Source organism: Gekko japonicus, unplaced genomic scaffold, assembly GCF_001447785.1.
Source record: "Gekko japonicus isolate JY-2015 unplaced genomic scaffold, Gekko_japonicus_V1.1 scaffold99, whole genome shotgun sequence".
NCBI lineage: Eukaryota > Metazoa > Chordata > Lepidosauria > Squamata > Gekkonidae > Gekko > Gekko japonicus.
This window is the reverse complement of record NW_015165833.1, coordinates 401362-428940: the sequence shown is the minus strand read 5'-3', so window position 1 is coordinate 428940 and position 27579 is coordinate 401362. Positions and strand designations below refer to the sequence as shown.

The 27579-nt window shown below is 47.1% G+C and overlaps 2 protein-coding genes across 2 annotated transcripts; one reads left to right on the top strand and one right to left on the bottom strand.

Annotated features, from left to right (window-relative positions):
- Positions 1-102: 102 nt before the first annotated feature.
- On the top strand, positions 103-4655 carry DNALI1 (dynein, axonemal, light intermediate chain 1). The gene is made up of 6 exons (XM_015410902.1): positions 103-543; positions 628-764; positions 874-1043; positions 1449-1627; positions 2460-2624; positions 3808-4655. The coding sequence occupies exons 1-6, from the start codon at positions 463-465 to the stop codon at positions 3841-3843; spliced, it is 768 nt and encodes a 255-aa protein (XP_015266388.1). The 5' UTR covers positions 103-462; the 3' UTR covers positions 3844-4655.
- An 80-nt stretch (positions 4656-4735) lies between these two features.
- Positions 4736-26329, bottom strand: GNL2 (guanine nucleotide binding protein-like 2 (nucleolar)). The gene is made up of 16 exons (XM_015410901.1): positions 26201-26329; positions 26013-26097; positions 19026-19120; positions 18629-18768; positions 17046-17230; positions 15965-16031; positions 14615-14773; positions 14220-14333; positions 13187-13315; positions 12451-12555; positions 12007-12165; positions 11458-11565; positions 7356-7768; positions 6803-6882; positions 5149-5246; positions 4736-4895 (listed from the first exon to the last, which is right to left on the bottom strand). Exons 1-16 carry the CDS (start codon positions 26262-26264, stop codon positions 4746-4748), a joined length of 2151 nt encoding a protein of 716 aa, XP_015266387.1. The 5' UTR covers positions 26265-26329; the 3' UTR covers positions 4736-4745.
- Between the last annotated feature and the right edge of the window lie 1250 nt (positions 26330-27579).

The following is a 27579-nucleotide window of genomic DNA, read 5'->3' as shown; positions in this document are numbered from 1 at the left end:
TTCGCTCGGGGCCGTTCTAAGTCTCTATGAGGAGTCCAGAGAAGGAACCAATGAAGGCTCTTCTTTCGGTTGCAGGCGGGACTTCCTGGTCAGCCTGTTTTCCTGTTGCAGCGGCTGCTTTGGAAGCGGGAGGAAAGAACCAGGGAAACGGGGTTTGGAAGGCTTCTGTGACTAGGAGAAGGTGCTGAGGGCGCGGCACGAGAAAAAGAATAGAACCCGCTCTTGACAACCTTGCAGGATCGGCGCATCTCATTCCCCTCATCTATAACAAGAAGTCATGTGATCTCTGCCCACCTGCGCGCGCGCCCAGCCAGCCCGCTCCCGGCGCCACTTTAATGCGCAAGCGCCGCGGGCCACCTATGCTATGTGGCTCCGGCGGAGCGTCTCTGTCGCCATGGCAACGGCAGCACAACGGGCCCCGCGCCGAAGGCCGGGCCTAGCAGAGACCACACCGGAGCCGTCATGATCCCACCTGCAGACTCGCTGCTCCGTTACGAGACGCCGGTGCTGGTGAGCCGCAACACCGAGAAGCGGTCGCCAAAGGTAGGTGGGGAGTCGGAGCGGGGGCGGGGGGAGTGAGGGAAACTGAGCATCGCCGCCCTCACTCCCCTTCCGCCCTCTCCGCAGGCCCGGCCGCTGAAGGCCAGCCCACAGCTGCTGTTGCCCGCCGGGCCCGTCCCTCCTACCAAGGCCAAGGCGCCGTCGCCCACCGTAGATCCCAGCAAGCAAGCGGAGGAAATCCTCAATGCCATCCTGCCGCCCAGGTGAGCCCGGGGATGGGAGGTGCGAAGGGAGGCAGACTGGGCTGGGCTCCTGGGGCGGTGAGAGCGCGGCCACCCTGCGTCTTCCTTCTGTCTTCTTGGTCCCCTTCAGAGAATGGGTGGAAGAGAACCAGCTATGGATCCAGCAGGTGTCGAGCACCCCCAGTACACGCATGGATGTGGTGCATCTGCAGGAGCAGCTGGACCTCAAGCTCCAGCAGCGCCAGGCCCGGGAGACGGGCATCTGCCCTGTGCGGCGGGAGCTCTATTCTCAGTGCTTCGGTGAGCATGGTGAGGCCAAGCTTCCTTCCCTTGGGCCAAGGTGCCCCTTACTTGTTCCACATGTACCCTTCTGCTTTCCTCTCCTGGTTTTTGCATGTGCTTCACAGCATTAGCCTACTGAACAGCTCCAGAGCATCTTAACCAGATATGAGGACACTGAGGTGAAGGGGGTCTTGCCACGGTTTCCTTACATTTCTCTTGCAAGCATAGCTGTGCAGCATGCAGTGGCTACTGCAGGGCTGGAAAGCAGCCTGTGCTTTGGTCCAGTGTCACATGAGACATGCACCACTCCTGGGCTCTGAGGCTACCCTGAACATCTACCAAGTTTCACTTAGTGGAAGAAGGCAGCTGACTTAGCACTCAGCACTCCTGCACACAGCCTGATGGCTAGCTCTCTGCTTCCAGATGAGCTGATACGGCAGGTGACCATCAATTGTGCCGAGCGGGGGCTCCTGCTGCTACGTGTGCGGGATGAGATCCGGATGACGATAGCAGCCTACCAGACTCTGTACGAGAGCAGCGTTGCATTCGGAATGCGGAAGGCGCTACAAGCTGAGCAGGGCAAATCCGATATGGAAAGAAGAGTAAGTGGGTCCACCTACAGGCAGTTTGAGGAAAGCATTCAAAAGGCAGAATTCTGTTTCCCAGGAATTGAGCACTCATGTATGGTGTTTGTACCTTTCAAGCAACAAAAAAAGGAGCAAGCCTTAATGCAGACAGTATAAAAATAAGAAAAGGGATCCAAGGAAAGAGATAAACAGATGTATTGCAGGTACTTAATAGAAAAGTACTGAAACTGCTTTGGGAACACCATATACAGGAAAACCAGCTAAATGCAGTTTAACCTCAGAGCTGAAACTGAACCAGGAGAGGTCCTGGAGATTCATTCCATGTTCTGACCCCTGTGGTTAGTTGTTTGGTACAGTCGCAAGTCTGACATTAAGTTTTCACCACTGGAAATTTGATATTATTATCAGAGCTCATTTGTCTCACAGCTGTACATTCAATTCCAAACTTGGATTCAGTTGCATCCTTTTAGCAATTCATGTCCAGGAATGGGGTGCTAAGGAAGGTCTGAAACAACTATTTAATACTAAAACAAGTATATATAATCTGAAATTTTTTCTTGTTTTCATATCTCCTTGTATATGGTGTTCACAAAACAGATCTTGTATTCTTGCCTATACATGCATAATGTCTTTCCCCCCAACAAATTTGGCAAGAAAAACTGCCAGCTCCAGTTGTAAAATGCTGAAGTGCCAAGCTTGATAAAACAATGGAGACTGCCTGTCAGAGTTGCAGCCACATCCTGCCTGCCTGGAGTAGGTGACATTAAAAATGCCTCCAAGAGGCCCTGAATAAAACAGGTTATTTATTTTCAGTGATTGACTGATAGAACAAAGTTTTCTGTCCAAGATTGCAGAGTTGGAGGATGAGAAGAAAGATTTGGAGAGGCAAGTAAATGAGCAGAAGGCCAAGTGTGAAGCCATCGAAAAACGGGAGCTTGAAAGGCGGCAGGTGGAGGAGAAGAAGCACACCGAGGAAGTCCAGTTCCTTAAGCGGACCAATCAACAGCTGAAGGTTAGTGGAAGAGAAGGAAACAAATGTATAGGGAGACATCTTTTATGTCCTGCTTAGGAGGTCTCTGACTCTGAAAGAAGACTAGTTTTCTTAAGCCACAGGAAGCTGGAGTAGTCCCAGAGTGTCAGCTAGCTGCCATATTTTACTTGTTCCCGTCTCTAATCCTGGCTTGCTCGCTGCTCTGCCACTTGCTGTAAACAATGCTTGGGAGACTGTGGGAGCCAGTTCTGCCAGACGGCGTTATCTGTCTGGCCTTGTGAAGGCGGAAGGGCTTGCGTTCCACCCCTGGTGTGAATCTTTCGGCTCTCATGAGGCACTGAGACTCTCCCGATTATCATGTATCCCCCGCCGGGAGAATTCCCGTGCGCTCGCTCGAATTTCATTTGCTTAGCCATTTGCCTTGTCTTACTATATGTAAAGATGTTTCCGCCCCATGGTCATTCCTAACAATAATCCCGTGGATAGGGTACCAGTTTTGTAATCTTAGAAAGCATAACGCTTCCTTGGAAACGTGTGTGGAGATTTACTTGCTGCAGAACCTGACACGGGTTTTTTCCCCTCAGGGACTATTGGTGCACGATTGTTACAAGGTCTATGAGGGTGCGCCATGTACTTAAAAGAGGGAATCCCCCCCCCCCCGATCAGATTGGCTAAAGCATCTGAGGTTTACTGCTGGGAAAAGGATTCCCTGTAGGAAAGAGCTGGGTTTGTTTTATTGCATTCTTTCCCCAAAGAAAAGAGCCTAGTGAGATACTCGAGTGTGGCATTTATTAGCTGCTCCCTTGCACAGCAGCCACCACTCTCCTTTTTCATTGCTTGCACATCGAGTTGTTGCAGTCCCTAAGTTGTTGCTCCCAGGCAATGGTTTCACAGCCAGGCCCAAGAATGCAGAATTTCACCAGCTTTGATTCAGTTTCCTCTTTAATGCTTTATATTACAAAACTGAGTTTCATTGCCAGGAAACGGTGCCAGTTCTCTCTTGCTTCTCATAATGCAACAGGTCTGCACTCCAAGAATGAGAATAACTAATTTTTTAAACATGGGAAGAGGAATGTAAGAATGAACACAGTCCCCTAGCTAGTGCCTTTCTCAAGTACTCCAGTAGCCAGTCACACATCTATAAAAATCAAAAGCAAGAGCTCTTTAACAAGTCTGCTTTTTTGTTTCTCATTTTGCAATTCAGGCCCAGCTTGAAGGCATCATTGCTCCAAAGAAGTAAAACTTCCCATCATCTCTCAAGCAAGAATTCATCTGCTTTGGGCCTTGTCTCTCAGATCACAATGACTGGAGATGTTTCATACATTTCAGGGGGTTGGGGGGGGGGATAGAGTGCTGGGCAGGTCTCAGCCCTGACACCTAGGCAAAGGCCTGTCTGGATTCGTAAGAGAATAAATTGGAATTCTGAAGCTCTTTTGGGAAGACAGAGGCTCTCCTTAACATTCCCTGCCTACTTGTGCTGGTTCCACCTATTTCCCTCTCTGCTTTGTGAGCTTTTCAGCAAGGCACTTAAGTGGATGGCTGCAGGATGAGTTAGACATATACACTGGGGGAAAGTACCAATTTCACAGACAATTCTAGCTCTTCTGCTAGGGCTGCCTACAGGCGTGTCATTTAAAACTGTGTTCAAAGTCCCCATATGGTAAAACCATGGAAGCAACTGCCTATGGATTAACCAGATAATACAGTTAGCTAATCTGAACCAGAAACCACACTGGGTTGGGGAAAGAATTTGACACACACACACACACCCCACAGTATGTGTAATTCTCACCAACCCATTTATGGGGTTTCCCCATTGGGGTAATTTTAAAAAAAAAATCTTGTGGCAAAGTTTTTTGTTTGTCTGTGGGTGGCCTTGTTCTGTTGGTTCCTGGAGCACCAGGCTTGGGAGAGTACTTTGAGATCAGAACATTCACCCTGAGCCAGGAAGTTGACAATTTAGACATGTAAATGGCAAAGGGCACAACTCTCCACCAGTGGCGAGGCTTGGAAAGAGTTATGATTCCTTCAGCCGAGCAGGCCAGAGGGAAAATCATGCACCGTACTTGCTGTGTAACTGTTTACACACCATAGTTCTGGCAAAGCGGAATGGATACTTCATTCTGTTCACAAAGGAAGAAACTACTGCTTGCATTTATTTCTGTTTGTGTTCAATCTCTGACCTTCCACATTGCATTTCTTCTTGAGTCGGTTTTTGTTTTTGACATTGTGAGTGTCATAATAACGGACACCGATTTTCTTGGAACGCTGCTGCCGCTGCTCTGCTCTCCGCTGTGAAAGTAAAACCAAACATTCATTTAAGTTAGAAAGCCTAACTGAAAAAGACACAAACTAGGCTGCTGCATACCGCAAGTGCACAAAAGAGCCTCCCCCCGCCTTATGCTGCCTAACAGGAAGAGGAAAGGCATATTTGCAGAATAACCCTGCATACATGAAGCCTCCCCAAGGCCTAGAACTGCTGGTTGGCACTGGAAGGGTAGCAGTCAAAAGTCTCAGGGGTTCTAAGATGGTTACACCCTCTTACCTCCTTAGAACTTGGCTTCTTGCAAGGCTTCTTAACCTGGTGAGCATCAGCCTCCTCCTCCTCTTCTATCCTCCTTTTCTCAGCTTTCCTCCGACTCCCTGAAAGCAGGATTTCAAAAACTGCATCTGGCAAAAGTCTCTGCAGCACCAACCCTGATAAGGCAGACAGCCTGGGCTTTCCCAGAGAATCAAGACATGCCAGGGTGTTGCTACTACGTGCCAAGCAGTAACCACCAGCCTCATGTGTCAGCGAATCTGTAACACTTCCTACCAAGGGTTTACACTACAACATGTTCATGTACATAACACTCAACGCACACCCTGCTCTCACTTCTCAGTAATAAGAGCCAGAGACACCTCAGTACCATTTGCAGAGGGTTGAAAAGCCACTGAAGAGAATACTGAGTGCATTTGAGATCAGTTATCTTTTTTTCAATAGTGAAGAGCTTTTAGTCACCCATGTCTCTGCCCAAACAACCTTTGCTGCACCCAGTCAGTTTGCTTTTGTTCCCTTTTCCTCATGCTCCTGAGCGTTGCCATCGTTACAGCAGCTGCCCACCTCTTCCAAACCTCCTTCCCAAATTGCCTCGCCATCCCTGTGGAAGCAGCCATGGCTTCCAGCTCGTGTTCATCTAAACATGGCTCTCCCCCACCCTGACATGGCCACTGCAGTGCAGCTGTCCCCTTTTGGAGGGCCTTCCTGTTTCTTAGACTGGAGACTGCAATGGTGGCCTTTGGTGATGGTGGGACCAGTTCCTCCTGCACACTTTTTCTCAACATTTGGGCTCAGGATGTGGTTGGCTGGAAGAGGCATCCTACACTCATGCTCAGTCTTAGCAGCCTTCGGTCTTGGTCTGTGCTGTGACATTCCTTGGAAGTATCATGCCCCCCGCCCCAGACTCCACAACGAGGGAAAGGTGGGTTACAAAGGCCAGCTGTGGAAGATCAAGGCTGTCCAACTCTGGTCCCCTCTGTTACTCTATGCTGCAGTCTGTATGGGTTCCACGTCCCACTCTTAATGCCTGAGGTGTATCATCTTCCTCTTGGACAATATTCCCACTCGGATGCATCTTTTCTTCTCCCCCCACTTCAATTTGCACAGTAGAATTGGTTTCCACATAGCAACTGGAACAAATACTTTCATTCCTCCCTGCCTCTCCCCCCCCCGCCTCAAATTTATTTATTTATTTATGGATTTATATCCCGCCCTCCCCAAAGGCTCAGGGCCCACAAATTTTAGGTTGTGGGTGCTGCTTGTCCTCTGGAAAGTGCCATGTGCAGAAATAAACCGATTGCCACATCAGTAACTATTAACATAGCCTCAAATCCACTTCCTTGGCATGGAATGTGGGGGCGGGTGGGAATCAGTGTTCCCTCTAAGCTGAGTTAGTGTGAGCTAGCTCACAGGTTTTTTAGCCTCCGGCACACATTTTTGTCTTAGCTCAGGAAGGATGACTGTAGAGCAAACTAATTTATGCAGTAGCCAAATCACTCGCTCACAAATTTAATGCCAGTAGCTCACAAAGTAGAATGTTTGCTCACAAGACCCCACAGCTTAGAGGGAGCATTGGTGGGAATCACTGGAGGTTGCAGAGTAGAAAGGCAAAGCATAGGCCAGCAGCCCCCTACCCACCCAGGTCCTAGAGCCACCTCACCTCTGGCTTTGCCATTCGCAACAGTCGCTGTGTTTGGCTGACACTTCGCAAAGACTTTTTCACTGAGTCCTTTTGGGATTCTGCAACACAAAGAGCAAAGGAAGTATTGCAAGTCTTGCCAAGTCCTGCCTTCCCCTCACCCCAAGCATTCAGTCCTTGTCATCAGCAAGGAATACAGATTATAAATAACATAAAGACAGTCTGCTTGCACAACAGCTGGATGTAACAGAAATCCAGCCATGACTCGGCGGGGTTTGGACCCAGCAGAGAACTTCCTCTGAATCACAGAGCCACACCATGGCCAAGACTGAAGTAGCACTCTCCTCTGCAGGACGTGCCTTGGCTCAGTTTCTAAAGTCACTAGGAGCTACCTGATAGTGGCATGTGGCTTCTTGTGAAAATGGGGAGCGGGGGAGACACACCTGCACTAAGAATTATTGCTGGACAGTCCTGCGATTGTGGCAAAAAGACAGCCTCCGCTTCCTGGGCCCTTCTAGCTGTGACCTCCACAGTTCAACCAGGTCCCCTCTGTCTCCAGAACACAAGGGATTACCTTATTGCAGAGAATCTCTTGGCCTTGGCCTTTTCCAAGAATCTCTTGTACTTGGCAATCTTCTCTTCCAGAGACTTCAGCACTGCCTTGGAATCCTGCTTACTGTCTGCCTTGCCTGAAGGCCCACTGTCTGCCTCCTGAAGCCGGTCACCTTCCTCCGGGTCACTGTCCGTTTCATTGTCATCCGACATATCTACAGGGACCAAGTCCTCTTGCAGGAAATGAGGAGCCACACGGATCTCCCTAAAGTTCTGCCGCACGTGGGACAAAGGCCATGTAGTCGTTGTCGGTGGTGGTGTACTGGGGCAGTCATCCCCCACAGCCTGCTCTTTGGGTGTCTCTGTTGACCCTGTAGTTTCCCCAGACTCCTCACACTGGCTCGTGGTTGTAGATACTGAGGCAGCTGCTGTGGGCTGGAAAATGGAAAGCTCTGAAAGATCAAAGCATGCCTCCCCCACCTCATTAGTGCCTGTTCCACAGTTCTCAGTTGTGTTTAATCAGGGATTAATCTGAATTGAAACTCACTTAAACCCAATTGATTATTTCCCAAGACTCTGTAGTCTAATCAAAGAGCTTATCAGGTGCTAATCATTTTCCTTGTAAGTGAAGTACTATCATCTTCAAGGGGATTTCAAGGTGTGGATTTCAGCCTCGCATGTCAATGTTTCTATTTCGAAAGCAATAAGTGCCCTTACCTTTCACATTTGGCAAGGATGACAACTGCATCTCTAACAGGTGGTCTAGCTCTCCCTGTCTTCTCTCTGGGTGTGTGGTTGGCCATAAAGAATAAGTGAGCAGGAAAGTGTGGTGCTGGAGAGTGCTGTCAAATCACAGCTGACTTATGGCAACCCCGTAGAGTTTTCAAGACAAGAGACATGCACAGGTGGTTTGCCCCTTGCCTGCCTCTGCATCATGACCCTGGTATTCCTCGGAGGTCTCCCATCCAAATGCTAGCCAGGGCTGACCCTGCTTCACTTCCGAGAACTGATGAGATCGGGCTAGCCTGGGGAAGTATCCAACCAGGAAAGCATCCCACTGAAATGACTTCTATTGGGTTAGCACTTCTCCATTCAAGATCTATGGCCTCTGGTGGTCTGGAAACAGCACTCCAAGGGATCCTAAGAACAGGAAGAACACTTCTCATGCCCTTCAGGTAAATGCACAGCTCTGTCAAGTTTCTGGGCAGGGGATGGAATCTGCTTCCCCTTTTCAAGTTGCTACTACCCAGAGCTACCAAGCTTCCACGTCATGTCACAGCACTAGCCAGAAAACATACCCATTGCCTGAGTAGCACCAAGGAATACCAGGGTCGTGACACAGCAGCAGGCAACGGCAAACCACCTCTGAATGTCTCCTGTCTTCAAAACCCCACAGGGTCCCCAAAAGTTGGCTGCAACTTGGACGTAAAAATAAAAAGCAGCAGTCATCATAGTTACTTAGATATGAAATTGAACTGATCCAGTGTCAAGAATTTCCAGTGAGAGATGCCACTTGGCACCCACAGACAGTAATCATTAATGAGGTTTTTCAGCTGAAATAAGGGTATTAATGTGAAACTCATCTTTTTTCATTTCTGTGAGCAACTCGGAGGGTTTTTCCCAGTTTTAAAACATTATTAATATGGTCTTCACCATATTGTTCTGAGGATATAGGAGCACAGAGGCATCCACAGTTTGCCAGGTATGCTTAAGAAGGAGAGGTCTGAATAAGGGGACTTCCGGTTTAACGGCGCTGTGGACGGACAGGTCTTGGATTGTCTCCGACCCACCTGTCTCCTCTTCGTTCTCCTTGGAGCTACCCAGCGATCGGGTGAGCTCTGCTTTGCTTCCTGGAGGGAGGCGAAGTGGCAGGGGGCGTTGCCGCCCCCCCCCCCCGGTTGATGGCAATTGCGGGGGGTGACGCTGGTTTGTCCCGAAGCAGGAACGAAGACTTGGAGGAACATGGCTTCCGTGTTCCCAGAGCAGCGACCAGCCGTTTTAAAGTATTTAAAGCAAGTAGCACATCGTACTTTGGTCATTTTTTCGCGTATATATATATACAAGATATTGGAGACTCTGATTTAAAACGCCCCTTTAGTTATCCCCAATTATTGTGTGAAAGCGGCTATGAAAAGTGAGGGGGAGTGACTGTTGCACAGAAACGGAGAAGAGGGGCAAGGAAATAGAAAATGCATGCCTGACTCTAAAGTATTTGCCACCTAGAGTAAGAGTGGTGGAAAAAGTGAAAGAAATCTACTGAATGTTATGCCGAAAGGATTGGGGAACTTAAGTAAATGGTGTTTAACAAGGCTATATTTGGGAAAGTTACTTAAGGTGAAAATGGCGGCGGCAGCAGCAGAGGATGAGGATAATCTAGATTTAAATACACAAATAGAAGACATTACTGGTGAACAATTCAAAAAGTTTTTGGAAGAAACAATTAAAAATCTGCTTGAAGGACCACAGGCTTTATATCCAGAGCAGGAAAATAATGAGAAAATGAACGTTACAAAAGAACGACGACTGAGTTATGGAAATGGAGAAGGCAGAAATTGGACTTGAGTCCACAGGAATTCAAGAATTTTAGACATCTAAAGGAAGTTGAGAAGGAAGAAGAGGCAACAGAGAGATGGAGAAAGAATATGAGACAAGAGACTTATCTGTGCATAAATATCCTTTCTCTTTAATAGATAATAGTTGTGAAAGAAAGGAAAGATGACTATGTGTAACTTTGTAATATGTAGTGTCACAGCAATTGGGGGACTGTAGAGTGATTATAATGAAATAGTGAAGGTGAAATGGGATTAATTAGATGATTGGGGTTATATTTGGCACTTAGGAAAGAGTATAAGTTAGGTAATGGGATTTAAATGTGTTTTGAATATAATTGTACTTTGTGTATTTAAAGAGTTTAATCTGTGGGAAAATGTTGATTTCTGGAGTTGTAGTAAGTGAGTGATCTTAATAAGGTGTAGACTATTTAAAACTTTTGTGTAAAATCTGGTCATTCCATAATTAATGAATTAAAGAGGGTATAATAGGGGGTACTGTGTTAATTTGTGATAATAATTTCTAGTTATAATTTGATTTTTAAGAAGTAATTGTGTCTTTATTGCATATTCATAGTTAGCGGATTGAGATAAAAACTTGAATGATGAAGAAAAGAAGGCATATCAATGGAATATTAAAGGAACTATAATTGGAATTAGGATGGTGATTAATCTAAATAATGGTATGGGGTATGGGGATAATTAGCTGTTTAAATCTTTGGTCTTTGGCTTCATGTTAGATAATCTGAAAAAGTTACCAGATATAATACGGGAGCAAAAAGGTTTGAAATGCACGATCTGAAATTATATTGGAACTAATATTATCTATAAGAGATTAATGAATTTAATAAGTATGGTATGGTTTTGTAGATGTGCCTAAAACATGTATTTGTATTTTCTTGTGTCTTGTTCGTTTGTTTGGAAAATTAATAAATAGATTATATATATAAAAAAGGAGAGGTCTGATGCACGGAGAAGGTGAGGACTTGAGAGCTTGGGAAATTTTTAAAAATCTGAACGGGCCCTCATGTTGCTTAGACAACTACCGCAGTCAATCACAGAAGACCTTGAGCTACTTCTAAAGAAGTGGGAGCAGTTTCAGCAGGGAAGCATAGGGACCAGAGTGGTAGCGGTGGAAGCCATCCCCTTCTATCCTGTCCTCTTTATCCAAAGGTTAGACCTGGAAGGGTCACTGGCCAGCAGTCATCCATAAGCCAGCTTGGTTGCTGCCAGGTTTGCTCAAATGATGTTTGCTGTCAAGCTGATCCTGTTCCTCTTGTCACATCATCAACTACATGCCCAGTTCTAACTGTGAGAGACAGTGTGGTCTGGTGTTAGAGTGGCGGACCAGTTCCTGGGAGACCCAGGCCCGATTCCCCTCTCATGCCATGGAAGCCTGCTGGGTGAGACTGGGCCAGTCACCCTCTCACCTTAACCAGCCTCACAGGGTTATAGGGAGAAAATGGAGGAGAGCAGAGCTTTGGGTCTCACTGGGAAGAAAAGCGGAGTACAAATGAATGAATAATAAAATAACTGCTGAGTGTGCAATTTTTTCCTTTGCATGCACCGCCTTACCTGAGGGCCCTGCTCCATATTTGGGGGCTTCACAAAGAAAGGAATTCGGCCCCTTTGCCAATCATTTAGCACCATCTTGCTCACAGTGCGCACGTCGGGCTCTCCCCCCTGAAACGACAGGAGTGCTCTTTCAACCCCACTGAACCAACAGACATACCGAGGAGCAAAGGCAGAACAAATGCGGGGAAGAGAATCCCTTTTGGGTCCCACGAATCCAGCGAGGCACTGGGCCATGGCTACAGGACCATTGTGGGGAGTGGATTCTTCTCCAAGAAGCCACGCCGTTCCCGTAAGTATTCTTTTCTTTTTTCAGTCCTGGCCTGCAACTTTGCTGGATTCCTGGAACCAGACAGTAGCCCAGCTCTCGCTTAGAGAGTGCCTGCCTGCCTGCTCCTCTCCCTCTGTTGAAATACCTCCCTCCTAACATCACTTCCAGTCTGCTCTCCACCCCACTCAGATTATGGCCTCGGAACAGACTCCACCTCCTCCCTGGCAGTCTTCCACACCACAACCCGCTGCGCCCCTGGAAGAAAAGTCCATCTCCTTCACCTTCAGCAGCTTCCCAGTCTTAGCAGCCAGCTTCTCAAGGAAATCCTCCGCATTTTCCCAGGAGTCTACTTTGTAGGTTTTGCTGATGTACTCTGGCTTGGCTCGCTCCAGCACTGTGGCAATATGATCTTCTGGACATTTGATTTTTTCAACTTGAACCTGGAAAGAACCAGGAAATTAGAATGCATTCCATCCCACCCCCAGGGCTTGTGCAGCAAATCCATTCAAGAACGGATGCAAGAACAGACTCCGGGAGGGGAGATGGGCAGGTTTCCTTAGAAGGCTGCATCTTTATCAGCTGCCATGGCACCCTACTGCATCAAGGGGCAAGAAATCTTTGTGAAGGTATCCCAGTCTCTTCACCATCTTCATCCTGAAATATACAAGTCTTCTGCCCAACAGACCTGACTTAGCTCCCGAGCCTCAAGAAGTCTCAACACTCACCACTCCTTTCAGCACAATGTCAGTTTCTGTGTCTCCTGATGGATACACCACTCCTGGACAATCAATAAGGAATATGCGGCGCATCAAAGTGATGTACTGCCACACCTGTGGAGGAAAAGGCAGGATTCAGCTGGCAGGTAAGGAAAAGGTCCCTTAAACTGGGAAGGAAGTGGCCATGGGGAAGCCTGGATACCTTAAGGAGAGGGAAAGGTAGGCAGGCAGGCCCCAGCAAGGGTTCTGCTATAAGATTCACTTTCTCACAGGCTAATTTACTACTTTCTCAAGGCTTTGAGTTCCAGAAATATTGTCACTTGCTCTAAACCAGTGGGAAAAGAGAGATCTCTTTCCTAAGGTTACCTATGCCATCGATTCACAACTGATTAATGGCAACCCCATTAAGTTCCATCTCGTGGGGTTTTCCAGAGATGAGCGGAGGTGGTTTGCCATTGCCCGCCTCTGCATAGCAGCCCCGGTCTTCCTTCATGGTCTCCCATCCAACTATCAACCTTGCTTAACGTCCAAGCGCTGATGAGATCAGGCAAGCCTGGGCTATTAGGCCTGCTACATCCCTTCCTTATCAGGGGCTGATTTTTGTGCCTGTCCATGCCAAGCTCGTTTGCCTGGTCTTCTCACACTCACAATACCTTCCCCATCCCACAGCTACGTCATCTTAGCACTGGTTCTGTCAGAGATTAAGCTTGACCCCACTACAGTGAGGCTTGCCCAATTCACCCACCTTGGTTTCGCCAGCAATAGGAGCTACATTGCAGACCTTCTTGGAGCGCAGCGTGTTGATCACTGAGCTCTTTCCCACATTGGGATAGCCAATGAAGCCCACACTGATCTGCTTCTTATCCACGTGCAGCTGTTCAGAAACACACACAGAGAAACACACCTCAAAGGCATGCCGTAGGCATCCCAGAAGAGGAACGATTAGAGTATTGGGTTACAGGCAGGGAGACTCGAGTTCAAATCTCTCCTCAGCCACGAAGCTCACTTGGTGGTCTTGGGCCGGTCTCTCTCTGCTGATTTACCTCATACAGTTGTTGTGGGGATAAAAAGGGGGAGGGAGGGAGCCACATGTGCCACTTTGAAGTGTTAAAAAATGGTTGAATAGAAATAAGGGTAGTTGCAATCAACCAGTTTCTCCATAGAATGCACTGTGAAGGGAAGCAGAGTATAAAGTTGGTTGTTGGAAAGGAGCCTAAGGCCTCGTAGGCTTGTGCCCACTGTGTCTCCCATGCATCACCGCCCTGCACTTTCCATGAGAGGATGGGAAAAGACAAGCAGGAGAGAAAGCCTGTTTGCTGCATCAACTTGGATCTCTCTGTACCCAGCCCGAGCGTGCCTCTGCCTACAAGTGAGCAGTAGGAGCACAGTTACGCTGCACACAGAACACAAAAGAAGATGCTGGCACTCCTGTAGCACTGGCAGTGGGAGAAGGGAAGGCCAGGGAGGCTTCAGGGGCTTGAAGGCAGGAGCTCAGCCAGTCCAGGAATGCACATGTCTGGCCATCCCTCCTCTCCCTTCTGATGAGGTGGGGGGCGGGGGGGGGGGGGGGGGGGGGGCTGGCATTTCTCAGGCTTGGTTTGACAGGTTCCCAGTCAGGTTCCCAAGACAACCAGCACACCACATTTGCTAACGATTGCCGAGCCTTGAGAGAGTATATGCTTCTTCCCTGTGTCTCAATGGAAGATTCAGGCCATCCCTCCACAAATGAAGGTTTCCCTGCAAAGCCAGCACCTCATCAGCATGGAGACATACCATACCTTGCCAAACTGTCTCAGAAGCTGGATGAAGGCTCCTTTTCCAAAGGGGTTTGTGAGGCTTGCGTGGAAGGCCAAGGTGGGATACTCCTGGGAAAGAAGGGCCACCCAGCGTCTCTGGAAGAGAGCACAGCCTGTCATTCAACAACTTTCCTTCAGGAAGCCCTTCAGCCCACAAAAGGCTGCATTCTCAGGCCATGGAGAGTCCAGTGGCTCCAATGAAAACTGCTGCCAAGCCAAAGCCACCCATTCCAATTCACAGAAATCACCCCAGCTAGGGCTTTGCTGTCCAGGAAGCCGCTTTGAGCAGATAGGTCCCAAAGCACACAGTGTTTTCCTGGCAGTGGCAGCAAGTATAGGAGCATGTGTCCTCCTGTAGCAAGATGCTGGGGACCTACCGTGGCCCACGTAGGCACAAGATCACATTTGTTCAAGACAAAAATGAGATGCTTCCAGGCTTTTTCCTTCTTCAGGTAGCTCTCCACATGTGGGGAGCGGGTTCCCATTGGGTCTCTCGCATCCAGCACCTGCACCACGACGTCTGATGAATCAATCACCTGGCAGTCAAGAGAGAAAGGGTGGGCCCTCACAGCCTGCCAGGCAGATCTCCGCAGAAGACAGGCATCACACGCCCTGTTTCTCCCCCACTGCAAGAGGCTGGCTTTGACCACTCTGTCCATCCCACAGTGCAGCCAGCCTCCACCTCCCTCAAGCCTTAGCCACAGTCGCATTACAGTGAAACAAGTTCATGACTGTAGTGTTAATGAGAAAGGACTAGGAATGGAAGAGCCCCCTGGTTCTCCAGGCTGGGGCACACCCATCAGACAGTGGGACTTCTTAGGCTGTTTTATCATGATCAGAGTCCTCCAACAAAAAGGTGTGGTGGAAAGTGCTGTCAAGTCACAGCCAACGTGCGGCAGCCCCGCAGGGTTTCCATGGCAAGAGATATATGCAGAGGTGGTTTTGCCATTGCCTGCCTCTGCACAGCAACCCTGGCTTTCCTTGGTGGTCTCCCATCCAAATACTAACCAGGGCTGACCCAGCTTAGTTTCCGAGATTGGGCTAGCCTGGGCTATCCAGGTCAGGGTCCAACAAAGTAGCTCTCTCAAAAGAGTAGCCATGGCCCAGAAGCCTGAAAGCAAAGAAAAGGGTGGTGGTGGTGGTGGGGATGTAAGAGTATCACAACAGACAGTACTGCTGCATTGTGTGGCGTTTCCCAGTCAGAAAACCCAGCCAGCAGCTTTCCAAAAGCAGAAGGTTGGCAGGATTCCTTTCCAAGTCCCGACCTCTTTCCACAACGATCCCCAGAAATAGTGGGTTGTGTTTCACTGCTGAGAAGCCCAGCCCATCTCTCTCCCCCCCGGTCTTCGCACCTGCCCACTTCCCCATCCCAGCAGATGCTTAAGAGAGAGGGCCACTGTATGCGGTGCAAGAAGGGGAGGTGACAGAAGGGAGGCAGCAGCTGCTCAGAAGACGGAGTGCCTGAGCAGGTTCCGCGATGGCCAGCAGCCAGGCTTTTCCCTGACAGGCTGTCACTCAGTGCTGACACAGGAACCAATATGCCTCCCTGCAGTCCAGGAGGCCAGCCAGCTGCAGGCTTTCTAAAAGGGTCAAGCAGCAGAATACAGACCAGGGCAGTCTTTCCAGAGGCTGCTCAGGATAATCAGCTGATCCAAAGCGGCAACTGTAGTTCCACAAAGCCCTAGGGAAGCAGAAAGCTACACGGCTTCCCCATTTCACATCCACACCTTGTAAAGCTCTCCCCAGATCCGCTTGGACTGCCCCTTCTTGTATATCTCCTCTTGGGCCTCTTCCCTACAAAGGGGCAAATGAAAAGGTCAGCAACTCAAAGCCCACCTCCCACCTAGAGATATAAAATTCCCTTTCCTATCAAAACCAAACCTATTCTCCTGCTTCAACAACATAATTTGTTTATAATTTGGCTAGCACAGACATTATTCTACTTGGTATATTTACAGAATTTGAAAATAAAAGCCCCAGTTTTCTACAAGCCAAGCTACAAGTAAACTTGAGACAGCTGAAATGTCCTCTGCTATCTTGACATATTTCACTCAGTCCAAAAGGAATTCTGTATACGTCCACATACATATATACCCGTTTTGTTCAGTGCTTCAGACATTTTCATGATATACACTGAATAAAACTGTGTTTAAATGCATTTCACTCATTTCAAAGGAGGTTTTCTTCTTCAGAGCATCTTCCAAATTTCCCTTCAGAAAAGCCGAAGGGGGAGGAACCTTGGACAAAAATGTATTTGCCTAATTTCCCCCAGACCTTCACATCTCTGCCCATGCCACACTTGCTGGAGGCCAGGTCAAAGCAACCATCCCTTGGATTTGAGGCACCTCTCCCACCTGGGAGCACAGAAACGACATGACACCTGTGTGGGGCAAACTAGTCTTCTCCCATTGCAGAAAGGTGAGGTCCCCCATACAAAGCAATAATTGCAGCCTTGGAGATGCAGCAAAAAACAGACATGCTCAAAACAAGGTGTGTGTTTCCACTCAGGGCTGTCCATCTTTGCACAACTGGCTGCAAAGAGATGAAGGCTGTGTAATGACATTAAAGGGGCATATAACAAAACGCCCTGAAAAGAGGCCACTAGCCCTTGGGAGGAAGGGATTCAGCATGACTTTGGAGGACACAAATTCCCCATTGCTACACAGGATTAGGGCCCACCCCCTTTGGGTGGGGCAACCAATGCATTTCCTTGAGCTCCATCTCCCATATTACTGACTCAAGCCATACCAAATTTGTAAATAAGGAAACAGGGGGGAGAGTTCTACTTCTCCAGCTCCAGTTCCTTACCTTACTCCCGTATCCTCCACCACTAAATCCCGGTCCTTGTCTTTGTCATAGCTGCTGGCCCCGGCTGCAGCGTTTTCCAGCAGCGACTGCACATCACTCGCCGAGAGATTTGGCCGCTTCCTGAGCGATTTAGGGCCAAATGTCATTTCAAAGGTTTCTGTGTCAAGAATGTGAACTTTGGAATTCTGAAAAGCAGAGAAGGGTAGGGAGAGTTTGCACACCAATTCCTCTTGAGCTCACTGCATCGGGACAGGACAGTACATCCAATTATACCCCTGGAGCTTCCATACGAGAAGGGCTTCAATGCCAAAGCAGCGGCACAGCAAACCCATACCGGGCCTCCCTTTGCCAGGCACCCATGCTCTGCTCATTAACCCAAGTCCAACAACATCAAAACCACACAAACAAAATCCAACTGTTATCTCTGCTGGCTCCTTTGCTTCATCAATGAGGCTCCAGATCCTGCCAAAAAGCAGATTTGTTAAGGATAGTCTGGCTCACATTTGGAAGTTTTTTTGAAAGGCCAGCTGCGAGCCCCAGCCCTTTTCCAGGGAATTGTATCTTCTGCAGCTAGGAGAAATGGATCATGTTGTGATGTGCGCTCAAGTTACAGAGAACCCTTTTCTTAATTTGGAATGTTTTGTTTTATTAGAGACACATGGAAACTCCTGAGAAAACAAAGGCATCCAGTGGGAGCCCAAGAAATCAAAAGGGGGGGGGGAACCAAAGCTAGAGCAAAACGCACATACTTGGGGGCTGGATTTAGCAAAGCCAACATCGCCCCCACCTTTAATGCCTGATGGAAACCAAGAGACAAGTCCTTCTGGGAATCCTTGCCAAGGAAAGTGAATCCCCTCTGAATGCACACTGTAAGCATCTAACACAAGGGCAACTGGGGGCCTCGTCCAGTTGAGTGCCACCAGGGTTACCCAATCCTGGCAAGGATTTACAGATAGCTGCAGTTCAGGTACAGAAACCACATCCCAGCCCAAGAGAAAACCATAAAAACACACGCATCAGCAATACATATTGTGGATTTGCCTTAAATATTGCACTGTAGAAAGGTGTGAGAGAAACATGACAGATAAATAATGACTCCAATAAAGAAGTCACCAACCACTTCCTGCAGCACTGAGAGCAACCGAGTCCTGGGAAGACTCGGGAAAGAGCCTCAGAAGAGATTTACAGAAAGACAAACCGCACTTGGTTGATACATCATTCTGAAAAACTGCACAGAAAGGTGGCTTGCACCGGACTTGTGATTAGCCACTTGCCTGGTCACGTGAAAACTCTGCATCTCCTTCAGGCAGTGAAGCTTTATAAAAACTGGCTATTGTTCTTCTTTACACCACAAATGTAGCACAGCGGGAAAACTAGACCATGTTTCTTCCTTTGCAAAGCAAAATCATGCCCCTCCACTAGGACTTTCCTTATTTGTAACTGAACGGATTCTAATTTCATAATAAGAGAGCACTCATGTATGTAAATGCAACCCAAGAGTCCCCTCCAGATGAACCCCACACTTTGGATACTCTTGAAAAACAGCATTTCAGCTAGCTTCAAGAAATGACTAGAAGACTCACGTGAGGCTTAATTCGGTCATGGAGGAGGGACATAGGCAGCTTACTCCGCTTCATGACCACTCTGTAGGGGTCCTTCATCACAGTCTCCATCTCCTCTTGAAATTTCTGGAGGGATGACTGCTTGATCACACGAGTGTTTCCTGCATTGGGCGACAGCCATAAAAAGGCACACCTCAGAGCCACTCTGGTGTCTGCTGCTACTTGAAACAGTAGTGGTGAGAAACAGTCCACAAATGCACCTACTCACTAGACCTGCAGCGTTCTGGGTGGCCTGACGTTCTGGCCAACCATTCCCACCTGCTCCCAGCTCAGCTGTAAGACACCAGAGGCTGCCCAGTGCCGCTCAGAAACCCATTCCAGGAAAATCAGGAGACAGGAAGGCTGCAGATGGACTCACCAAACCACTTGATGTTGGGCTCCACTCTTGCCACTGTGCCTGGTGCCACTGTGGACTGGAACTGGAGTGGCCGGATCAACTTCCCACGATTGTTCCTAAGGATAAAACAAAGCTGGCCTTGGATATGGGAGATGTGAATTCCAAGATCCAAGTAAAGTGAAGTAGCTACACAGGTCAAAGGAAAAAAATATGAAAACAAAAGTCACATAGCACCCTTTGTAAAGGCCAATTAAAATGACACAAAATAGTGCACCAGTTTTCAAGCCTTTCAAAACCCTTTACAAGGCTGGATGTTAGCCTGCTTTTGTTGGAGACCCATGCAGACTTAAGAGTTGGTATGAGACACTCTTGGCCCCGTAGGCCCCTGTCGGCACATGTGCTGGGGGCTGCCTTACTATAATTCAGGAACTATCGGCCATCTTTTCTTGGTTGAGGCTTCCTAAGACCAATTACCTACAGATTAAGGTGTGAGGAAAGTTGTTCGAGAATTGTGACAACTATTCAAAGTCACACCCTTGAAGATTTTGCTGGACCAGCTACCTATCTGCTTCCAGGCCCAATTCAAAGTCCTGGTTATTATCTTAAAAGCCCCTCATGGCCAAAGGCTCTTAATTTGCATCTCCCAGCATATCCCTCTGCCACTTACATTGTCCAGACAGCCTCCTCCTTAAGGTACCCTCCTTTAGGACTGTCTCATGGTGACAGTGAGACCCTGGGCCTTTTCTTTTCTTTAGAATGGTCTGCCACAGTTGGGAGAGGATGGCACCTTCTTTCACCACATTTACAAGGGCATGTAAGTCAGTCTTATTCCAGAGAGCATTTGGTGGATGGTGAATTTTTCAGAAGATTTGGCTGAAGGTTTGTTGATCCTATGTGTTTGAAGTCTGAACGCTTTTAGATTAGTAAACTGTGTATTTTAATCTGCTTTAATTTTGTTAACTGGACTATTTATGTTCTTGCAACTTGGCTGCTACATTGTTCACCACCTCAAGTCCAAGGAGATAAGGATGATAAAAATGTTTTAAATAAATAATACCTAGATGTGTTAAATGTCTTTAAAAGAACTGGTGAGTAACTACTCATTTTTATACTCACAGCGGAGGCTGCTGTTGTTCTCACTGACTTTTCCCCACAGGGCCAAGAATGCCCAGTGCCAACTTTGCCCCATGCCTCAGTGCCACCTAAGTCTTCATGACTCTCCAACAGGAGCAGAGTAAGGGCCTACCTCAAGTTCATGGTCTGAAATAACTTCTTCACCGCACCAACAGGGAGGTGGATTGAAATTGTCCACTGAGACCATGGCTAGTGACATGGACTGCCTGACAAGGTCTCGAGATAGCAAGAGGAAGGTTGCAGGCTTAACGTGTATGGGAAATTATAGCTGTTTCTATACAAATGCTAGAAGTGTACGAGGTAAAATCGGGGAGTTGGAGTGCTTGGTGTTGGAGGGAAAAATAAGACATTGTGGGTATTTCAGAAACTTGGTGGGATGAGGAAAATCAGCGGGACACAGTGATTCCCGGTTATATCTCAGAAGGATGGGGGGGGGGGTTGGAGGTGGGGTGGCTCTGTATGTCAGAGAGGGTATAAAGTCCAGAAAGATTGAGAGGCTAAGAGAATTGGATTCGCTTCTGGAAATGTTATGGGTTGAAATAGTGGGCCCAAAAGGAAGCTTGGGAGTTTGTTATCGCCCACCAGATCAAAAGATAAAGGAGGATTATAAAATGATGAATGAATTAAAGATAGCAGCTAGATGAAACAATTGTGTCGTAATAGGTGATTTTAACTACCCACACATTGATTGGGTCAATATGTGTTCTAGTCGAGAAAAAGAGATTGAGTTTCTAGACACTCTAAATGACTGTGCTAGAGAGAGATCTTGGAGTTGTAGTAGATAACTCACTGAAAATGTCGAGACAGTGTGTGACTCCAATAAAAAAGGCCAATGCTATGCTGGGGATTATTAGGAAGGGTAGTGAAAACAGACCAGCCAATATCATAATGCCCCTATATAAATCAATGGTGCGACCTCATTTGGAATACTGTGTGCAGTTCTGGTCAACACACCTTAAAAAGGATATTATAGCTTTGGAAAAAGTGCAGAAAAGGGCAACTCGAATGATAAAAGGGTTGGAACACTTTCCCTATGAGGAAAGGTTAAAGCGCTTAGGGCTCTTTAGCTTGGAGAAAAGACGACTGAGGGGTGACATGATCGAGGTTTATAAGATTATGCATGGGAAAGAGCAGGTAAAGAAAGAGGTACTTTTCTCCCTTTCTCACAATACAAGAACCCGTGGGCACTCCATGAAATTGCTGAGCGGTCGGGTTAGAACGGATAAAAGGAAGTACTTCTTCACCCAAAGAGTGATTAACACATGGAATTCACTGCCACAGGAAGTGGTGACGGCTACAAGCATGGACGGCTTCAAAAGGGAATTAGACAAGCATATGGAGCAGAGGTCCATCAGTGGCTATTAGCCACAAGGTATAGATAGGGGCTCTGGGGCAAGTGATGCTCTGTCTTCTTGGTGCTTGGGGGGGAGTCAACAGTGGGAGGGCTTCTAATGTACTGGCCCCACTGGTGGACCTCCTGATGGCACTGGTATTTCTGGCCACTGTGTGATACAGAGTGTTGGACTGGATGGGCCTTTGGCCTGAACCAACACTGGCGTCTCTTATGTTCTTATGCACCACTTTATTTTTTTTTTTTAACATCCAAAGAATAATTCCAGAGAACTCATAAGCTTGCATACAGTTTTCTGTCCTCTTTTTTCATCTTCGGAGTATTACAGCAATTTTGGTTTAGGCAAAATAAGCATCTCTAAGCTTTCCTACCTGGGAAAACCAGCAGCTATCCACATTAGGTGAATGTAAAAGAATATACCATAAAATATCTCCAGCGTTAAAAGGTTGCCAAAAGGTAGAATAAGGTTTCAGGTTAGAACATTGGAGATGACAGAAGAACATTTTCATTCACTCCAATCCTATAGACGTAGCTGGTTCAGAAAGGAAATCTGCTCATCCATTGGACAACTGCCTTACTTGTTGCTAGAGGCATGGAACAGAATTTGGGGAGCCTGACTAGGCCCCTCCGAACCATAAACAGCATGTCCTGTCAATCACACAAGTGAGCACTGAGAGACAGAGCTCTCAGCTGGTGCATCCACCACACACCCAGCACAACAAGCAAAACATAGCTTGGTCACTACCCGGAGTATGCTAGAAGCAGAGCACCTCTACGTGAACAACTGGAAACAATGAAGGTTCCTTGGCACATGACAGGCAAAAGGGCAACAGGTCCCAGAGGTGAAGGCAAGAATGCCTGTTACTCAGGACTGATGTTTTTCCACAGGCTATGCCAAGTGATGGAGCTGAGCCTCTGAAAAACACATGGCTAAGATATTCCACATTTCACAGTTGGCATCTTTTCAGAGGAGATTTGAGAAAACACAGCAAAGCTGCTTCCATTTAGCACCTGCTCATGGGTACCGAGTATGTGCTGGCACCCAATGGGGCATGAAATTAACTTGCTTGCAGGTGGGAGGGAAGCAGCATCCAAGTTTTTGGGGAGCAGATGGCAACCTCTCCTCAACAACTGAGCAATGCTAAAGGCCTCTTCTCCAGCTGTCCCACTAGCCCAGGGGTGGCCAAACTACAGCTCGGGAGCCACATGCGGCTCTTTCAAACATATTGTGCAGCTCCTGGCAAGGTGGCTGGGAAAGCGAAGGGGAGGCATAGAGAAAGAAAGCAACTTTAACTTTAAATGCATTCTCAAAGCCCCCCTCCCCTACCAGCCAGCTTGGAGAAGGCATTTGTCTCTTTAAATTTCTTCTCCAGGCCAAGCTGGCGGGCATGGGTGTGTGCAGGGGGTGGGGTGGGGGGACTTGGGGAACACATTTAAAGTTGCTTTCTTTCCACTTCTCTCTCTTTCACTCTCTCTTTGAAAAAATAAATATAATTAGCTACCAAATAAATATAATTAGCTACCAAATAAATATCATTATCAATATCTGTTTTTACCTTTTGTTTTTATTTTTGGCAGTCTCACTTAATGTTAATAAAAAGAAATTTTCTATTTTTTCAATAAAAATGTGTGTGTAATATTTGCTCATGTTTTGCAGCTGTCAAATATCTGACATTTATTCTATGTGGCTCTTACATTAAGCAAGTTTAGCCACCCCTGCACTAGTCTATGCCTGTCAGACAGCCCTAAGACATGAGGGCTGAGGAAGAACAACTGAAGCAGAAAAATCATCCAGAGACAGCTGCAGCCTCAGAGAATCATCAGGACTTTTGATCAGAATCCTAGAAAGTCCCAGAGCCCCTAATCAGTTTTAAAGATTTCAATCAGATACTGAGCCCACTCAGTAACAGCAAAAAAACCCCAACAAAACACCTCCACAAGATTTAGGTTTCTTGAATGCCTTCAGTAGCATCCCAAGCTTTACAGTGCAAGGATGGAGTTACACTTTAGTTACCCTCAAGGGCAACTCAGAAACAGAACAGGGTGTGATGTTTATGGTTGAAGATCCTATACGGAATTTGCCATTGTTAATGGAGAGAATAAAGGAGTTCGGAGACCTTGCAGGCTTCTATGTAAATAAGGACAAATCTAAGGTGATGTGTAAGAACATGATTGGAAAAAAACAAGAAAAGATACAGAAGTTGGTGCACTGTGAAGTGGTGAAAAAGACTAAGTATTTAGGTATTGAACTGACAATGAAAAACATAGATCTTTATAAGAATAATTATGACAAACTGGCGTAAAATACAACAGGATATCAAGAAATGGAATACTTTGAATTTGTCACTGTTGGGAAGAATCTCTGTGGTTAAAATGAACATTTTGCCTCGACTAATGTTTTTATTCCAGACAATTTCAATAGTAAGAAATTTGAAGGTATTCAATATGTGGCAAAGAGAAATTTCAAAGTTTGTTTGGGCTGGGAGAAAACCACGGATTAAAATGAAGATTTTGTGTGATGCGAAAGAAAGAGGTGGATTCCAGTTAACAAACTTTAGACTATATCATGAAGCGGTCTGTTTAACTTGGTTACAACAGTGGATTCTGTTAGACAATAAGAAACTTTTGGCGTTAGGAGGACATGATTGTAAATATGGTTGGCATGCCTATTTATGGTATGAAAAAGTGAAAATGGATGGTTTTTTAAAACATCATTATATTAGAAAAAATCTGTTTGATACATGGACTAAATATAGAAGGTTTTTCTCAGATGAAAGGCCTCTTTGGATAGTACCGGCAGAGGTTATAAAACCTTTTTCGATATATAAGGGAGAATACTGGGTACAGTATAGAGACATGTTGAAACCAGTGGGTAAAATATTTGAAATGAAAATGGAGGATGACTTGGTATTTAAATATGGATGGTTTCAATATAGACAGATTAATGACTTGTTTAAAAGATTAAAAAAGCCTTTGGGTTTAGGCAGAAAAATAATGAAATTGAGATTATACAGAAGATGAGAAAGTTAAAGAACAAATGTTAAAATGGGCAGTTAATATGAACAAAGAAAAAAATTATTGGGAATTTTTATGGAAAACTGCGATAAAAATACCTACGTGTAATAACTTAAAAGAAAATTGTTTTAAGATGATGTACAGATGGTATATGACACCAAAAAAGATTGCTAATATGAATAGTAATATGTCAAGTAAATGTTGGAAATGTAAAAAAACAGAAGGCTGGTGGACATGTGAAAAAGCTAAAAAGTATTGGGCAGAGATACATGAAGAAATGGAAAAAATTGTAAAATGTAAATTCAAAAAAGAACCGGAAATATTACTTTTGGGACTTAAAATGGAAGAAGTTAACGTGGCAAAAAGGACTTTGATGTGGTATATGATTACAACGGCCAGAATGACATATGCTCAATGTTGGAAACAAGATAAAGTGCCTGAGGTTGGGGACTGGATTAAGAAATTACTTTTTATGGTTGAAATGGACACATTGACAAGGAAACTTAATAATTTGGAAGAAGAGGATTTTTTTGCGGACTGGAAAGATTTTAAAGACTATTTGGAAAACAACTGGGATGTAAGGGACGGTTTATTTAGTTTTGATAACTACTGAAAGGTAATAGATATTGTAAAATGGATTAAGATGTATAACCAAATTAGGGAAGGGTAAGTTACCTATAGATTTGTGTAATAGATTTAAAAGGAGGTTAAGAGGATTTAAGAACTGAGCAGGAGGTTGGAGCACTGTGGAAAGCCGAAAAGGGGGGGGGGAAGGGTAGGAGGGTAGGATATATGGGTATAAAAATGTTTGATATATATTGACTTGTGTTTACCATATCCTAATAAAATATGTTTTTTTTAAAAAAGGAAATAGAACAGGGCACAGCCGTGGTCACGCTCCTGAGGGAAGCATGGAGACCAGTATCCTAGGAGGAGCAAGAACTGCATCTTGGCAAGGCAGGAGAAAAACTCCTTTCCAATAGTGGATCAAGCCATAAAAAGAATCACAAATAGAATCATTTGCTCAAGCAAAATAAACACTGCCTATCCTCTTGCCTTTGCCTGCAAAGGCTCCAGTTCAATCCGACCCTGTCCAAGGCAAAAGGCCTCGCCTGAGGGTTTTTGCGCTTGTGCATCAACATCTCAGAGAATCACAGAGCTGGAAGGGGCCATATAGACCATCTAGTTCAACTCCCCAGCTCAATGCAGGACTAGGCTAAAGCATCCCTGCCAAGTGTATAGAATCATAGCATTCTCATCCAATTTGGGCTGCGAGCCGCGCAGCAAGCGAGAGGAGGGCCAAGCCTCACTACCCAGTCCTCCTGCCTGAAGCCTGAGAGTCTGACCGATCACAGCCTTTCGGACCGCACATTCCCGGGTGCGAGTGCCCGAAGCCACCAAAAAGGCCGTCGACGTCAGCTGCTGTGGATCCCGAACACGCGCCTGCTGGAGCAGGAAGGGCCCCAGGGCTTGTGGAGGGTCGGGCACGTCGCTCCCTCCGCTCTCACCTGCGCTCCTTCTGCCGGTACATGTTAAGCCGCCGGATGGTTGCCCGGTCCCGCATGTTGCCGCCCGCCGCCTCCGCCGGCCGATCTGGGGGTGAAAGAAAGAGGAGGGTCATCATCATGAGGCAGACCGCCGACGTGCCTTCCGCCCTGAGGCAGGCGAGACGAGGCGGCCTGGGGCCTCTGCCTACCGGGGTTGGTGCTGGCCCGCGAGGGGTTGAGGCTGGCGCGGCCCTTGAAGCGCGGCTTCACCATGATGACGGCCCCGGCTCTCCACAGATCGTGCAGCCACAGCCGGCAGAGAGTCCGGAAAGAACGACCCAGGGACTTCCTGCGACGCGATGACGCATTTCCTTCGAGACGTCCCTCTTCACTCGGCCGCTGGCCGTGACGCCACGGCGACGCCGCGAAAGGAAGCGCCTTGCAGGGCGAGGGAGGGTCACGCGTTCTCTGAGGGTTGTCTACTCCGGGTGGGGAAATTCCTGGCGATTTGGGGGTAGAGTCTGGAGAGGATGGGGTTTGGGGAAAGGAGGGACCCCAACGGGATATGATGCCATAGAACAAAGTTTGAGTCCAGTGGCACCTTTAAGACAAAGTTTTATGCAGAGTATGAGCGTTCGTGTGCAAGCGCGCTTCCTCAGATAGCTCATACCTCGAATAAAAAAGCGCCACTGGACTCAAACTTTGTTCTACGGCTTCAGACCAACACGGCTACCATAAACTTCACCCTCCAAACCAGCCATTTTCTTCAGGGGGAACTGATCTCTGTCATCTGGTGTTATAATTCCGGAAGATCTCCAGGTCCCACCTGGAGGTTGATAACCCTAATTTGGGAGGTCTCGGGCCCACTGCAGACAGGGTAAAAGCACCACCTGGGCTCCCAAGAACTCTGAGGAGGAGTTTCCTTGGTCTACAACTGGTGGGCCTGCTGCCTTCTGCCTGCTCTTCAAAACATTTTGATTTCCTTCTTCCTCTTCGTTCCTTCCCTCAGCAAATGGAAATGATTTCCCAGCAGTAACTGATCACTGGGGCGGCTCAGAAAAAACTCCGGGTTGAACTATGGGGCACCAGAGCCCACCGCATTCTACTCCATAACCACATAATTCACTCCAGATTCGCGTGGTGAATGGTAAACTAACTGGGAGCGGCTAAGCCCCCACTCTTGGTTGCAAAGGAAGCTTGGTAATAGGGAATAGGAATGTGGAAATGCACACTCTTGCATGCCTCTTGATTGCAGAGATTGCTTCTTGTGTGTGCTGGGTACTTTCATTCTTTGTGTTCTGTCACTACCTTCTTTTCTACCCAGTCATCGAAGTGTGCTTGTGAATTCCCAGTTGATTTGCCCCACTCTGGACTGAGTTACCCTGTTACAGAGTGCTGGAGCAGAATGCTGTGGTCTTGTGCCACCTGTCTCGGTCTGGTTGCTCTTTTCACAACCCCAAGACTGAGCAACTGTTAGGAAGTAACATGGGAAACGGAATTCAGAGTGAATCTCTGGAGGTTTGTTTAGGCACAGCAAAAGGCCAGGGAAGCTGGAGCCTGCTGGAATACAACAAACAACCCATGAGCC